Below are 17,148 nucleotides of genomic sequence, written 5' to 3' on the forward strand. Positions count from 1 at the left end.
TCATTCCTCTCCTTCCTAAAATAATTAAACGAAAGAAAAATGGGAACTCGGTCTCATGAAACAGGATTGGTATTGTATGGGATGGTCTTTCCCAATCCCATCCATAAAGGAAATGAAGTCTTACACTTCACCACATTTACTGAATTTAGCACTTGCCAGAAGACCCAAGTGTGGTTCTTTACTCCTCGAGATGTGCTCTGCTCACAGGTAATTCGGTTTCTTTTGATTAATTCCTTTGGGGTTTGTGCCTGTTCCTGGGATATATGTTTCGACAGGCCTGAGCGTAACCTTTCTGAAAAGGGTCAGGGACAACTGAAATAGCTCATCCAATTTAAGGTTTGAAAATAAGCCTCACTCAAGTCACTGAGGAATGTCAGCAGGAGATGTTTTTCTGTACTTATTTACAGATAAAAAGAGCTAGCAATAGTTCTTAGACATTAATGGAATTAAGTTGCTGTGTAAACGTATTTAATCTGGATGTGACTTCAGTTGAACCACTGTGGAAGTGGATTAAATCCAACCATGTGAAAATATTCTTAATATGGCTAACACTGTTGCTGCTAAATAACCCTTACTATTAGAATTCACATCCTACGTTTTTTTTATTCCCCAGTTCTTTGCCTGCATATCTTTACTCTTTTACTTGTTCTGACAATATTGAGTAGTCTCAACTAAGACTGAATCACTGTCACCCGTCCCCACATCATGGCCATGTTGAGCTTCCCTGTGCTGAGGCACTGCAGCACTGCTGCTGACCCTGTGCTGCTGGGCTAAGCTCATCCAAGTGATATCTGGCTCGGTGCTTCAGGGTCAAGCCTCTGACATAGAAAAAGACAGTAACTTCCTGGCTTTTGGAAGAGCCTGCTTCAGGAATGAGAAGTACAGACTGTGTCAAATTAGCAAAGTTTTGGCTTTTCTCCCACAGAAGGCAGCAGCAGCAGTCACGGGTAATTATATTCTCTACAAGGAGATAACCTCTGGCTAGAGAAGTTTTCAACAGAGAAGAGAGAAGCAAGAAATGGAAAAAAAAAATACAAAGGCAGGTTGCAGGGGAAGAAAAGTTTTCAGTGAAGTGCAAGTGTTAGGAGATGAAATTTTAAAAAAATGATGCTGTTGTTTCTGCTGTTTATTGGTGGCTCTAGTCTTTGTAAACAAGTGGCAGAGTGGAAGTTATAGATGATATCTAGATGCTTTCCCAGCCCCATACTAACTGGTGTGTGGGGCATGGAAGCACTACCAGCTCTGCAGGATCCCCATCCTCCTGCAGGCACTGCCTGCTGTGGCCAATGAGCAGGGCATAGAGGATGTTTCCCCTCTTCTGATGTTTCCAAGGCACGTGGCCTGGCACAGCATGGTGCAGAGAAGCAGTCAGAAAATGTGGCTTTACTTATAAGTAACAAGCATAGAATCAACTTGAAGGGTTGAGGTGGCAGTTCTTTGGGTCCTTCCACGTGCTCACATTCCTTTTGCTACAGAGCGTTGCTGCGGAGTGAAACAACTGCAGCATTAAATGCCTTCCTCCTCCGAGCCATACAGCATCATGAGACAGTGGATATTGCTGGGTGTTAGAATCACACAGCCCCGTTACGGTGCTCCTGGGACACCCACACATATTAGATACATAAACTGTTGTGCTGCTGTGTGAAGCTGTGTGACGTGGCACATGGGGAACCTAATTGCACCCACTGGCCACTGCCACATCAGTAGCAAGAAGGAGAGCTAAGAAGTAGTGCACATGTTTGGATGTTCCAGTCTCTGAAAGGTTGTACTCACTGAGTTATGCTTATGGCTGTGTAGTTTCTGCTGAATTACCATTTCCTTTTGATCTCCACTAAAGAGAGCAACAGAACAGGTATAAGTGTGAGTGTAATGGATAGGTGCGGATCTCTGCATTCAGGTTCTTGTTTGCTTTCTTTCTTCCCTTTTTTCAGTTTCTTTCCTCCTGACATCAGGATATTTTTAGTTCTTCAGGGCTATATCTTCTGCATCAAAAAATACAGACGAAACTTACTTTTAATCTGTACCTTAAAGATGGTGTGTGCACGAGTGCGTGTCTATGCAGTAGCATATATCTGAGGTTACTGTGTTTTGATCATAGAATCATAGAATCACAAAATGGCCTGGGTTGAAAAGGACCACAATGATCATCTAGTGTCATGTGCAGAGTCACCAACCAGCAGACCAGGCTGCCCAGAGCCACAACCAGCCTGGCCTTGAAGGCCTCCAGGGATGAGGCATCCACAACCTCCTTGGGCAATCTGTTCCACTGTGTCACCACCCTTGATCAACACCATTGTAATTCACTATAGGACACTGAGATAGAAAGGAAGAACTATCTTTACCCAGATAGGACTGTGCTATTTCTCCATCTGCCACTTATCTTGTGCTGCATTGTTGTGGTTGGTGTCCTGTGGGTACTGACTGTTTTGGGTTTGTTCCCTGTAGATCATCTTCAGGAAGATCAGCGATGTCAAGAAGGAAGAAGAGGAGCGCATGCGCCAGAAGAATGAGGTGACACTGAGCATTCCTGTGGACCACCCTGTGCGGAAACTCTTTCAGAAGTTCAAACAGCAAAAGGAGATGAGGAATCAAGGCTCAAGCCACATCGACCCAGAAAGGAACCAGCTTCAGGTGGAAAGTCGGAGCGTGCAGAATGGGGCCTCCATCACAGGCACCAGCGTGGTCACCGTGTCTCAGATCACCCCCATCCAGACGTCCCTGGCTTACGTGAAAACCAGTGAGGCGGTGAAGCAGAACAACAGGGATGCAATGGAGCTCAAGCCCAACGGGAACGGAGATCAAAAGTGTCTCAAAGTGAACAGCCCCATGCGGATGAAAAATGGAAATGGGAAAGGGTGGCTTCGACTGAAGAACACGATGGGGACCCACGAGGAGAAGAAGGAAGACTGGAACAACGTCACAAAGGCTGAGTCGATGGGGTTGCTCTCTGAGGACCCCAAGTGCAACGACTCAGAGAACGGTGTAAATAAAAACCCACTGAGGAAAACAGACTCTTGTGACAGTGGAATAACAAAAAGTGACCTTCGCTTGGATAAAGCCGGTGAGACTCGCAGCCCCCTGGAGCACAGCCCCATTCAGGCTGATGCTAGGCATCCTTTCTACCCTATTCCTGAGCAGGCCTTACAAACCACGCTGCAGGAAGTCAAGCACGAACTCAAAGAAGATATCCAGCTGCTAAGCAGCAGGATGGCTGCCCTTGAGAAGCAGGTGGCAGAAATTTTAAAAATATTGTCTGAAAAGAACGTACCCCAGGTCTCTTCCCCCACATCCCATTTGTCACCCCAGCGCCCCCCCCAGATACCTTGCCAGGATATTTTTAGTGTTTCAAGGCCTGCATCACCTGAATCAGAAAAAGATGAAATCCACTTTTAGCATATACCTATGTGTATATATGTATACAGTATATATGCAGAGGTGTATATATACCTTTATACATATATAGGTGTGTGTATAAGGTAAATATATATACATATATATTTTCACTTGCATCCAATATGACTTGAACACACCAAGGATTTTGATATGTAAATATTGCATGTCCAGCTGGATTCTGGCCTGCCAAAGAAAACAATTATTAACATAGATATTGCTTGTATAATATGCAGTTGACTGCATGCACACTTTACATTTATTTATAATCTCTATTATGTAATAAAAGAACGACTTTTGTTTAACAAAGGCAATGTACTATTTAAAGAATCAGGGTCTAACCTGCCAATATTGCCATGACAGTTTTGATCTCAGGCTGGGTGAATTGAGCTTTTACTTCCTCACTGTCTTTTCTGCCAAGTTAGGCAGTACGTTAATGTGACATGGAAGACATGTTCAGGCTTCAAGTAGCACCATTTCCTGGTATCATTCCACTACAATATACTCTATATTTGGTAAGAAGTCCCCCTACTCCTCCTAAAGGGTGGGCTCAGCTCAGTTGCCAGGGAAGGGCGCCATGTTCGGTGCTGAAGTAGATCACTGGAATTTATTCATGTGGATGTTGTGCATGCACAGCCTTCTCTTTCAAGTATCCTTCTGCTCTTTTAACATCGTAAGTAAGACATAGTAATGGTGATATATGTAATGAAATGCAACAATCAGAAGCTCTCTCAGCTGCACACCCTGTCTATTTGGGGGTAACATCTTTCTGAAAAGCCTCCTTTTATTGATGCAGTTTTTACTGAACAGTTAGAGTGACATTATGTAGATTCTCTTTGCAGCACTTGGCGATGGTGTCCGCTTCTGTCAGTATCTTCATTAGGATGTCCCGTTTTTCTGAGGTTGCTCTCCCTCTGTCCCCTTTGTTGCCTCTGGCAAAACGACTTTGAATGAGGTCTGAGCAAGGGAGAAAGCAGTCGTGCTTCAGCTGCTCAGGAGCCTCAGGAGCAGATTTGGGAAGTTAAAAGGCTGCAGTGAATCCCCTTACACTCTCTTTTCTGACACTGTTTATCCATCTGAAGCTACCTTTGAGAAAGAGAGAAAATCAACAGGCAGGATGGGAAGTTGGTGATGGTGAAATTCCTTTTGCCTCAGGCACTCAGATGATGTTGTGGTAGGAGACTGGTGGGCGTGATGTGGGGAAGAAGTCCTTCTTGCCTTGGACTTGATGAAGGTTTTGGTGGATGGGATGTTCAGATTTGAGCACAAGCTCTCTGCGCCCACCCCACCAGTTGTTAGGCATATTAAGGCCAGTAGGTTTGTCTTAGGTGCTTTGACCTTCCTCTTGGCTGGCTCCCGTCAGCATCTTCCATTCTTGATCTGTGCTCAGCCTCCATCTCTGCCACTTAGGCTGATGCATTGCCCTTTGTGATAACTTTGCAGGGCATGCTTTTGCATTTGACCCTGTTTTTTTCTGCTACTGGGAGCTGAACTCTTGGACTCTGAGTCTACACTTGGGTATGGTGGGGTTTTTTTTGCCTCTTTGCACTGTGTGAGAATTTAAGTAGGCAAGTGCTGACAGCAGAAGAGGCCATCATGGCAGATCTACTGGTGGCATAGCAGAGGGTAGTGACTCTTTCAGAGAAGGATATCTCTACCACACTTCAATGGCCTCTTGCATTGAAGTCCCATGTTTTCAGAAGTGCCTCAGGTAAAATGTGTACCAGCCACAAGGCATCACTATCAATCAGGAAAATAAAAGGCATGTTTATAATCAGTGGGCATCCTTACCAGATATTTTACTTCACATAAGCAAACTAAGTTGAACTAGATGACTTCTTGAGAAACCAAAAAAATCCAAAGCCAACAAAAAACAACCAACAAACCAACAACATCTGTAGTAGTGGCAATTAGGAACCTGCATCTTTGGGAGATCATACCTGCTACAATGAAATCCAAACCCATAAACTACAAAAAAGATCCTAAAAAAGCCAAAGAAGCCATTGCTTCTGTTATGTCAGCTCATGGAAAGACGACAGTGATCTTTCTCTTTTGTTATTCCTTTCTGGCCCATTTCTGCCTGTCTTTCAGTTTCTTTCTTCAGGGAATTATAGGAAGAAGGAAAAAAGAAAAAAGAAAAAAGTAAAATCTGAAAGGGACACTGAAAGGGACAGCTTTTCTCAAAGGCTGGTTTAGCCTGCCTGCTCATCATGCTTTCTGCCGCTGCAGGTGCCATTGTCAAGTAGGGCAGCTGTACTTTGCAGCTGCTCTTCTGACACAAGTACAAATCTGCAGCCACACTTTGGTCAGCAGGGACAATCTGCACTCACAGAACAGAACTTTCTGAGTCCTGCTCTAAACCTTCCCCTGGTACTCTGATAGAGTTGCAGGGTTGCAGCGTTCAGGAGTTACAGGGTTGCTGCAGGCTGCTGGAGCATGCACGGACCTTGGGGGGTACAACTTAAGTGCCAAGTTTTGAAGAGGTGGCTGTTGTTGCCTGGCTGGAGTTGTGGCTCAGCCAGACACACAGCAGCTTACCTCCCTTTGCCCAGAACTGCCCGGTCAATAGCTGAGCCACGTGGCTGCTTGGGCTGGGGTTGGGTCAAGTCCCTTGCATGCATGAGTATGCCCTGAAAAAGCTGGTGGGGTGGTAGGGATGACTCTGTTAGAAAGCTTTAGCCTTAATGGCATTCCTCTGCCTTTGTGAAGGACTTTTTCTGTTTCTCTGTAACTGATATTAACTCTAGCTAGAACTGCATGGCATGCAAAGGGATCTCTGTTTCAGTTTATCTTGCAAGTCAAATGTAACTTTGTGCCACCTTACAATGAGAGATCATGTAATAGGATTAATCTAACCTTGAAAATTATTTTAGCCCGGAATGTCTATTGCAGTTCAAGTGCAACTATACTGGTTGAAACACTATAAATAATGTAAAATAGCAAATTCCTGAAACAAATGCAGCATTTCCTGGGTCACTTTGCTCTGACTCTGATATTCTAGTGTTGTCTATTGCAAGTTCAGTGGAACTGGCTGGTGCCTTGCTCAGTCAGTAGTGTAATGGGTGTCTTGCAGACAACAGAAACTCTCTCTGCAGATGAGCTCTGTGTGCTGGGGATGCAGCTGGAGCTTCAACTCCAGTTGCTGCTGTGCTGCAAATACAGTTCTGAAGCATTTTGGAGCATAACGCGTTGTTTCATGGAGTTGTTACCGGGGCACTTGTTCAGCTTTCCCATCTGCTAACAGCAGTGCATGGTGTGATCCAGCACACTGTCAGCTGGAGCGTCCCTTTCCTGTTCAAGAGGCATGAGTCCCATGTTGCATTCAGGCTTCACTCAAAGCAACCGCCTATATTCATGCAATAAGGGACCACAAGTGTCCCTTCCACCTATGCCAGCAGCCATGTGCTGCCATGCAGGGAGCTCTCCGCTGCATGCTTTCTTTTCCTGTAAGAGCTGCATACATGTACAGATGTTCCTGCCACGTCTGGTAGTGGTGTTCATAGCACATACAGTGTGCTCCGTGTGTTCCAAGCATTTTACCCACACACAAGTGGATTTTATCTTTCTGGATAAGGTATGAATAGAAATAAAACGTGTAAACACTTTCTGAGGCATATGTACTAGAATACTTCAAATAGCATTTTTGTGTAATACTACCTATATGAGATAGAACAGCACTTCTGGCTAGTAGCTGAAAAAATAACTATTGTAGTGGAGATATAGAAGGGAAGTATCCCTCAGTTCTTCTGATTTTGTATTTGTACGTCCTGTTTTCTGTGTTTTTGTCTTTGCCAGGGGACAGGGGTTAGAGCAGAGCTGGCTCTGGAAGTGACAAGCTTTGCCAATTTTTTCTTTTCCCTGTTCTGCAGAAGTAGCACAACTGTAGGGATTTGAAGCTGCTGGCGCTGATGTTTGGATTCATTGCTAGATCCAAACTGAGTCTTCATTCACTACCGTGGGGAAGGCAATCCTGTTACACAGGTGTGAGCTGAAGTTTGAATCTGATGAACGTATGGGACCGTGCAGTGTGTTTTGGATTCCAGGACAATTGTAGAGAACTGCTGGCTGCAGAATTAATGTTGCACTATTTGCAAGCAATGAGCAGTCAATCTGGAAGTAACTGAGACTGTCGTGCAGACTTCATCATTTGCATGGGTCACAGGAGAGATGTGTTCATAAAAGAGCTTGCAGGCTTTTTTGGGAAAAAGACATCCTGAGCTGGAAGGAAAAAATCCACAAAAGCCTAAGGTTTAATGTGCAGTTTGGGAGTGAGGAGGAGGAAGTGGGATGCATTACAGTGACTTGATGCTTTCTTACTTGGGTTTAGAGCATTTGGAAAACCCAAACCTATCTTTTTGGATGTCAGAATTGGACAGATGACTATTTGTTAAATATTTTTCCTAAGTGAAGTGCCATCAAAGCAATACCCAATTTTTAAAAAATGCATTCAAATAGTTTCCTAAGGAAGAGAGCTTTTACAGATTTTGTTACAGTTGTTTTTAGCAGGCTGTATCTGATTCTTTATTTGATTCTTTTTTTGTAGCAGAAGCTTGTGTTAACACGTGTCTTCAGGTCCATAGATCTGTCGTGCTTTATAATCTTGCTGCCAACATAGTTGATAGGGAATGTTTAAATGGGGTTCCTTTGGAGAAAAACATCTCATAATGGTACCCTGTGCTCTGTGACTCCAATCCTGAGCTGTGAGAGTTAAATAGCAGTATTTTGCATTTGTTTTGGCACTTGTGTGTCTGCACTGATTCCCTTTAGGGAATTTAAGGAAGGAAGTAGAAGAGTTGATGCAGTCCTTTATCTGGATGGCCACACTCTTTACCTGTGTCTGTGCCACCAGAGCACCTTCCTATGGTGCCCACAGAGAAGGAAGGTTTGATCAGACTGCACTTTGACATCTGAGAATAGGTTTTGTCATTTCCCCTTTTTTTTCATACAAGCAACTAACATGATCTCTGATTATTTTTTTATTGTTTTTAATGTGTTGAGATGCAAAACAGAATACATTCTTAAAACAAATTGCTGAATGGAGCTAAAATAGATAAGAAGAAAAAAATGTCTTGCTTTTTCTGGCAGAAAAGCAAGAAATGTTCATACTGACATAAAGAATATTGTGCAAAGATCAACGTTGTGATACCCAACAAATGACAAAAGGAATAAAATCATCCTTCCTAAGGGTGCATTTAATAGTACAGAAAATTGACCTTGTGCTGTGCTATGGGACAGATGACTTATATTGATTTTGAATATTCAGATGATACAACCATTCAAAAAGGGCTTGTCCAGCCCATATGTTATGTTAATGTGCCTCCTGTTGCAAAGCAGCTGGATTCAGGTATCTGGGGCAGTATATTTCCTCGTGGTTTTCTGTTCAGAGATGTAAGCTTGCTTGGCCCACAGTCTGAGGCTGTTGGTGTGCACCCACTCTGTCACTGGCTGTCCGCCACAAATATGTCAATTAGCCTTAATTAAAAGCTCTATAAAAAGGACTTTGTATTAGCTTGGGATCAGCCACCCCAGTGACATGCCTGTAAGTTATCTGGGCCAGAGCAGATTCAATTCACAGTCATCAATGGCAAAGTATGTTTCTGCCTGCCTGCCAAGGATGTATGGACACATCATAGGTGTATATTCCTGCCCATTTGCAGTAGAGGCAGATCTGGCCCTTTTGAGTCAGGTGTTTCAGACAGGTGGAATAAATTGTGCTCCAGAGGTGTCAGTCTCTAACCACTTACAGTAGAGTAACGAGTTCAGATTAGACACTTGATTTGTAGGCTGCTGGAGGGTAGGTTAAGAGAATCCAGCCTATAACTCAAGCTCCCAGCCTGATCCCATTTGTATGAAAAGGTGCTCCTAAAAGAAACCACTTACCATCTTTCCATCACAGAGGCACTTTAATACAGGGAAAATTGAAATGTCTCAGCATGCAACCAGAAACAAAGCGTACAGCTCCTAAGTTGCTGAGACAGCTCCCTAAGAACACTCAGGTGCTTGGTTCTTGGCCAGTGGTGATCAGATTTTTAACTTTTTACTCCGATACCTTTGTATGATACTCCAGGAACCCTCATTTTCCAGGGTATATGGCTATTGTGATGCTCTCATGCAATAGCAAGGTGTGGATGGGAATCACCCATCACTTTTTGGATAGTGTAAGGCTGCCATCTATTTGGGATCTTTGCCTGCCATGGAGCATTAAGAATGCTAGGAGTCTCATAGCTGGGCTGTGTTGTGCTGTGGAAAGAGGCTCAGTCTTGGAAAAGTCCGACAGAGGGAAAATATGTGCTGGAGAGCTTCCAAAGTAGAGAGTGACCGACCATCAGGTGATTGCCCAGACTGAGCAGAGCCCTGGCTCCGTACTGTGCAACATGGGGAGAGAGGAGAGAGGGAAGAAAGGATATAAAGATTGAGGGTCCACAAATGGTCACATGTTGCTGAAGTTATTTTTTATTAGTCTCTGTATAGTAGCTGTTGGTGCTTTGTAATTTATTTATCTGGAAGCTGGCAGGGTCCTGTTTCCTAAAGTTCTATGGACTATGTGTCATCACAGCATATGGGCTCTGCCTTTGAAGCTGACGCTACTTTGAACAGGACCAAAGAATTTCCCAGCAGTCCTGCCTGAGCTGTGTTTTTGTATCATTGGTGTTTCTGGAGGTTTTAGTAGCACAAATGGGAAGTGAAATATGAGAGTTCTTGGTTACGTCTCATTATCTTCCAGTTTTCAATATAAACTTATTGAGGAATGTGTTGTCAATTTTCAAGGTAAAAAGTGCTTCTGAAAGCTGATACTTATCAAGCAGACACCAGAGAAATTTGGCATGTTCTGAAACGACACCATTTAAATGAATTAAACCCTTTACTTGGTATCAGTAACATCCACACTCAGTGCCAAATGCTGAGAAAAATGTCTTGGTGACCATGCAGTTTCTGGAAGCAGTGGACTAAGACAGATACTTCTGCAACATCAACTCCCTCTTCCAGACTCTTCCCCAGCCCATTGAAAGTTGATTGTGGTCTCTAGAAATGCCATTAAAAAAAAAAAAAATCAGTAGCATTTGAGCTGATTTTCAGTGTTGCATTGGCAGAGATCCGTGGGTTATTCTTACTCCTCTGAATTCAGCCTTCTGCTCTCATTGTCAGCATGTTGACACCACTCATTGCTCAAACAGGCTGGGTCTGGCCGTAGGGTCCGTAGGGTCTGGCAACATCTGTGAGGCCCACGCACATCCCTAGAACCTACTCCAGCCCCATTCCTAAGCTCATCCCCTGTTCTCTTGGTGTGATATTACCAAGTGGCCCTTTTAGGTTTAACTGGAAAACTGCTTTTCTAAACACTCTGACTCTCTGTGTGTCCATGCTGTCTTGCAAAGTTACTCACAAAATCCTTTCCAAACCACAGCTTAGCATCGAGTTTCCAAATAAATCAAGCACACCAAGACAAACCTTCTTCCATTCTCAGTACATTATTTTATTAAACAAACCTTAATTTTTGTTTTATATTATATAATATTTTATATAAGGGCACTTATTTGCAGTCTTGAATATTGTAGTGTCCCATCGGGATGGCGAGGACTGTAGTGCTAATGTTTTTTAATGAGCCCTTCTAATGAGAAGGGGAACTCAAATGAGACACCAGCTTCATGCTCAGTCCAATATCTGCCACTTGTGACTCTTTTCTCTGTTTTCCTCCTGCAGTTACACCTTAGTTGAAATTCAGCACTGGCAGCACTTTGAACTGATGCCATGCAGTGCTATTAAAGGTCTTCTTCATTTCCTCCAGCCGACCCTAGGGCTCTGCTCATCATTTCCTTGTGAGTTATGCAGGGATGCTCAAGTGCTTTCCTGTCCTGGACTTGTCTTCAGAAGAATTACCTGATTTGTTTCACCTCTTTTCTCTGTTGTTATTGGTTTTCCTAGAACCTAGGTGTGTATGGCTTGTTGTAAGCCAGCAAGGAGCAGCAACGCCATACACTTCACTTTCAGGATGATGGACCACTTGAGGTTGCTCTCAGGACCTTTAGTCTGAGGTCACAGTTCAGACTGTAAATTAAGTGTCTTGCCCACGCTCTCATGGAAAAAGGAGTTTTCTTCTAAAGCAAAAAAAAAAAAAGAAATTGTGTTCTGCTTCTAATTATTCCTCTGCTGTCCCTGCAGGATTAATTACTGCTGCCTTCACTTATATCATCAAAAGCTGCTTGGCCACAGCTTCTTTTTTTTCCTTTCTTTCTAGATATAATTAAGAGTTCTGGTACTATTGACAAGCTCAGTCAGATGGTACTTAAAAGTTACAGAGCTGAAATGTCACTTACACATGTTGCTTAAACCTGTCTTTTGAATGCTAAAACCACCACTGAACTTCTGGAGCTCCTGCTTTTGGGATCACCCATACATCAGTGTGAAAGTCTTTCTTCTGAAATAAAGAGCGAAAGTGTATTTTTGTTCTTTGTGGTGCTCCCATGATGCAGCTGATAGGAAAGGACCACGGGTGCAAGGATGCAATGGCACCTTCCAGCTCTTGCTACCACCTCTTGGTGCTCTGTAAGTTCCCAGCTACATTTTTTACTTAAGGGAAGGGCTGAGTGCCACCAGCTGCATAATTCTATCAAGTGGTAAATTCAATTTATTGAGTGGGAGAGACAGCAGCTAGCAATAAGGCAGGATTTGGGTTTTTAAAATCTGCCTTGTGGGAATTGGGCAAGCAACCAAAAAGACAATAAAGGATTTATCTGGCAACAAATGCCAGAGGAATGCTAAATATGTGAGCGGTAGAATTTATTAATACCAATGAAAAAGCTCATTAGCACTGAAGTGCAAAGCAACTCTGTAAATGTACCTTTCAGCTGTCCCAATAAAATCTCTCTACTCAGACGAGGGGAATTCAGGCCTGTGAAGTGCAGAATGGGCTGATCAGCTTTCTCACCAAATTGGCACACAAAATACATCTCTCCCAGCACAACAGTTAGCACTGTTATACCAGCACAGACAGATTTCACTACTAACCTCTATCTGTTTCCCTTGTTGTTAGTTTGACAGCCTCAAAGCTGTTCCTACAGCTCATGCTGTAGTGTTTCTCATTTTTCTCTTTGGATAGGTGTGTTCCCTTTGTTGCTTCTTGCTGATTATTGATCGTTTGCTCTTAGGAGATCTGTAGTCCTGTAAGGGAAATGGGAGCAAACAGAAAACCTGCAGCTTGTGAGAGTGCAGGGGAGGTGGAGAGGTCACCAAATTTTTAAGGACAATGTCCCAGTAGTAAAAATAATGCTTGTGCCTGTCCAAAGCTCTGAGATCTGCCTGCACATTTTTGTGCAGTAGTATTGTTGGGAGGCATGTGGCAACCCATTGCACGTGCATTTGGCCATGATATGCTTCATAAACTTTACATACCTATTTGCTGGTGTTAAGCATGACAGAAGCCCACAACTGGCTGGGGCTTTTACGAGCAACTGCAGCTGAGGAGATTGTGCTCAATTCTACATGCTTTGAAAGCTGCATGATCTGAAGCAAAGTATTTTATGTCCCCCCTTCCCTTCCCTTCCCTTCCCTTCCCTTTCCCTTCCCTTCCCTTCCCTTCCCTTCCCGGACTCCTTTCTTTTTTTTTCTTTCTCTTGTCAAGGTTATTAGGCTACCTATTAGCTTGTAGAAACAGGCAGATTTAATAAGTTATGCTGCCCTAGCAGATCTAATGAGATAATTATCTGTTTTCCTATTTGTGTTCGGAAGAAATAATATGCTAATAGGGGCTGTAGTTAGGGCTGATTTGTAAATGTCCTGCTTAAACACCAGCCAGTGGCTCAGTGGTACAGTAAGGGGATCTAAGCAGATCTTCTAAACACTGTTCTTCATTTGGAAGGTAAGTACCTTCAGACTTGGAGCATCCTGTGTAAGAATTCTTATTAAGTGGAATGATTATTCCACTAGTTTCTCTAACTCTCACCCAGGTCTGAGGCACCAGGATGGATTTCTGGTATGGATTGAGCTTTCTGAAAGCCAAGAACTAGTGGTACTGGAATTCTAATTTCCATCCCTTGTCTAATGCAAATGTATCCAAGATTGCATGCCCTACAAAAAGCATGCCAAATGTTGTCAAAAATGTAGAGGAATGTGTTTGAAGCTTAGGATAGCTAGGTAAATCTCCATAAAATCAGGACCAATCAGGGGAAAGGGCACTTTATAATTAATATATATTTGAATCTAGATGACTTATTCTCAGTGTCTGAATTGTCAGTAATCTCCGTACAAATTAACTACTCAAAATTCAGGACTGTCTAGAATGTCTTCATACAAGCCACAAATGTACATCAGCTGTGCAAACTCTCTCTGGGGAGAAGAACAGTTAAAAATAAAGTTAGCATTGCTGCCATGGAGAGGGATGGTGACAGAGGCAGGGGGTTGTGCACTGGGTGATGCTGGCCCAGACATGGCCCAAACTATTCCATGTTTGATTCCTTTTGGGTTTCTTCACATCCAGACGCATAGGAGGTAGGAGCATAGCATTGTGCAGTGGCAGAGCAGCTTGCACAGAGCTTCATGAAGTGTAGCACCCTCCCCAAACCAGGCTTTGAAGGGTGAATTCCCAGCTCCATGGAGTGCCACATCTGCCTCCTCCATCCTTTTGAAATGCTTATGAGTTCCCACTCACCTTTAGATAATTAAGTCATTCTGGGCTCTTAGAGGAATTAAAATCTGAGGAATGTGAACTGGGAGGAAAGGAGGATGAGGGCTGGGGATGGTTTTTTGTCTGTGCCAGGATTGTATGGTGGTGGCATCCCCACACAGCACAGCATGCTCAGGCTATTCACACCATTGGTGGCAGGTGGAGACTTTCCTAAGCCAACCACTGTCATCACAGAGCACCTCACTACTATCAGAACTTTCTAGATTTTGTTCCTAGGCTTCCTCCTCCCCCTGAATGACAACTGAAAATGTGGAAATGGCTTAGTAGGCATGATGACAATGGGTTGACCATTGGATGAGATGATCTTGTGGTCTTTTCCAACCTTAATGATTCTAAGCTGAGCCAGGAGCTTCTATACCTCTGATTTGCATGGGGAAAGGCTGAACCTAGAACCACCCCAGCTCACTCTTACAAAACCTGCAGTCTGTGCTTAGCACCTACCCCAGCCTTCCTTCCTATCTCCTTCCCTGCTGTAATGCCTTTGTGTGGCCAAGGTGTGGGGTTTTCCCTTTCCTTGGGATCTGTGCATTGCCAGCCCAGCGCTCCTGCTGTGACATCTCACTCAGCATCCCTGAGCACCCAGCAGGGCCCATCCTGTGACACTAATCCTTGGTTTGTGAGAGTGGTTCCACTGAAATTAGCAGGACTTTCTTCCCAAGGGAGGATTAGTTCAGAGGAGTGTAATGGGCTTTAAAACCTCTTTTTACCCTTAGGTCCTTAGTTTCGCTTTCACGTTTCAAGGTGATCAGTTAGCAGAAAAGGCACCACCCGGATAATCCCATTTGTGACACTGTTACAGAGAAATTGGGCAAAACAACTGGTTTTAAAAGCTCATCTTGGAAAAACTGGCCTACAGAGTAACTGCAGCTTTTGAATGTATGTGATTCACAGACACTGGACTGAAGGGAGGAGAAATATTTTGTGAAAACTTTTTTTTTGGGAGAAGTGGAGGGAATGGGTTATTGCTCAGATGATGTTTCTTTTGTTACTACTTACTGCTGTCTGTTTGTACACTTGCCAGTGCAGACGGCACTCGTGTTACTGGTGATATTTTTGAACAGCCCAGCTATCCTTTTTGCTGTTGTTAATATACTGAGGATTTGTGAGGATTTTAAATGCCTCTGCCCTTCAGGATTATTTCTACAAAAACAATTAAGAACTGTATTTTGACAGCAGGAAGCTTATAAAAACCTGGAGAGGAAAACAAAACAAAACAAAACCATAAAAAAAAAAGCATTTGAAACTGAATAGCTACAGAAGGAATGCACCTCTGCTACCATATCGGAAATTCACAAAGCGATCATGAATGACATCAAGGAAGGACCATCCTTCTACTGAGACCCATCCATCAGCTCACGCAGAATGGGGGCTCCTTGACCATTCACCTGCCTGCCCACGAGGGACCATGGGGATGCTCTGGTGGGAGGTGATGGTTCTGTCATTCCTGGACATTGCCACGTGTGGTCAATGCACATTGGTTAATCCGTAGCAAAGTTTCTTGTTGCACTTTTTCTGTTTGCTAAATTTCAACAACAAGGAAAATGTGGGTCACTTTAAAAGCATTGGCAGACAACTGTTTCTAACCCAAAGGATTATGGGTTTTAGCACAATGAACTGTACTTCTTCAGGGAGGATCAACTTTGATTTTATTTTTTTTTTTCCACACGTCTTTATTTACATGTGGCTATATTTTCATTGATACAGAATAAAAAGTGCATTTTATTGACCTTGTGTTTGTGTGTTGTTGCTTGTCATGAGCTCTGGCACCACAGAAATGAGAGTGCTGCTTTCCTGGCCAAAGCAGAGCAGAGTTTGCTGGAATTAATGAGCAAAGTATAATCTTATTTTTAGAGGCTTGGGGGTGGGGAAGGCACTCCGATCTATTGTTAGAATAGAGCTTGAATACAGAACAATAGGTACAACGTTTTGCCTTCCCCCTCACTAGCCTGAAGGCAACAGGAAATAAATCAAGCTGAGCCGAGCACAGCCATCTCATCCATAACATTTTGTTGCATTTAATTCTTCCCCACCCCCGTGGCAAATTAGGAGGAAGAGAGAATATTTTATCTAAATGGATTGTAAGTATTTGTTCATAGCCTTTCCTGTCATAAGGCGTTCCATTTGGATTGATTTAAAGGCATAACTTTACTTCCAAAAAAAAATAATAATCCTATGTTCATGTCACTCCAAGTGAAAAATGAAGATTGGGAGGATGGGTACAGGCAGAAGTATTTCCCGTGTGCCAACGTGCCACTTCTTCTCTTGCACACAACATTGGTGACCACTTCTCTTGCACACAACGTTGGTGACATGTTCATGAAACAATGGCTGTTTCTATGCTTTGGCCCAGAAAAAAAAGCATGTGGAAATCAGTGGAGTTTTTCCTGTTCCCTGCCATGGCTTTGACCCAGATCCTATGGGCTTTGTGATGGTACCAGTGCGTGAGAGAAGTATGACAGAATGGAATGGATCCAGTCTGAGGATAAGGCATCTAAATCTAGGCATCCACAGTCTGTACCATCCATAGGGACAGTATTCTGGGGTAGAAAATGCTTTCTGTTTACAATGAAAACTACCCGTCACTGACCTTTTATCTTTCTCTTGACTTGCTGAGCTCAGTCTCTGAAACAGTGGTGATGCAGTGGCACAGCTGCTCAGGGAGGTGACGGAATCACTGTCCTTGGAGGTGTTCAAGGACTGTGGAGATGTGGCACTGAGGAACATGGTCAGTGGGCATTGTGGAGGTGGATTTATGGTTGGTCTGGATTATCTCAGTGGTCTTTTCCAATCTTAGTGATACTATGATTCTCTGATCTTCAGCTGCTGTGAGGCGACCCAAGTTCAGCACAAAGAGAGGACATCTTACAGCCTTTGTGGCAAGCATAGAGAGAGAGGCTGTAATTTTCATTACTGAAAGCTTGGTGGTAGAGCCTTGTCTTTTGTCATCATTAAGGCTGGCTTTTGCTACACAGGGAGCTGGCAGTGTCAGTGTGGCAGCATTTCCAAGTGGGCATTTGGGACGGTGACACAGGTGTGTTTCCCAGCTCTGGGAGCTGTGCTGGATGCGAAGCTGCATG

At 43.5% G+C, this 17,148-nt stretch overlaps 1 protein-coding gene across 1 annotated transcript in view; it reads left to right on the plus strand.

Annotated features, from left to right (window-relative positions):
* Positions 1-16,130, plus strand: part of KCNH5 (potassium voltage-gated channel subfamily H member 5) — a 154,462-nt gene extending 138,332 nt beyond the window's left edge. The window contains exon 11 of the mRNA XM_010712032.3: positions 2,446-16,130. Coding sequence (XP_010710334.1) covers positions 2,446-3,393 — 948 coding nt within the window. The 3' untranslated portion in view covers positions 3,394-16,130. The remainder of the gene's footprint in view (positions 1-2,445) is intronic.
* The last annotated feature ends 1,018 nt before the right edge of the window (positions 16,131-17,148 follow it).

This window comes from Meleagris gallopavo, chromosome 5, assembly GCF_905368555.1.
Source record: "Meleagris gallopavo chromosome 5, MGAL_WU_HG_1.1, whole genome shotgun sequence".
NCBI lineage: Eukaryota > Metazoa > Chordata > Aves > Galliformes > Phasianidae > Meleagris > Meleagris gallopavo.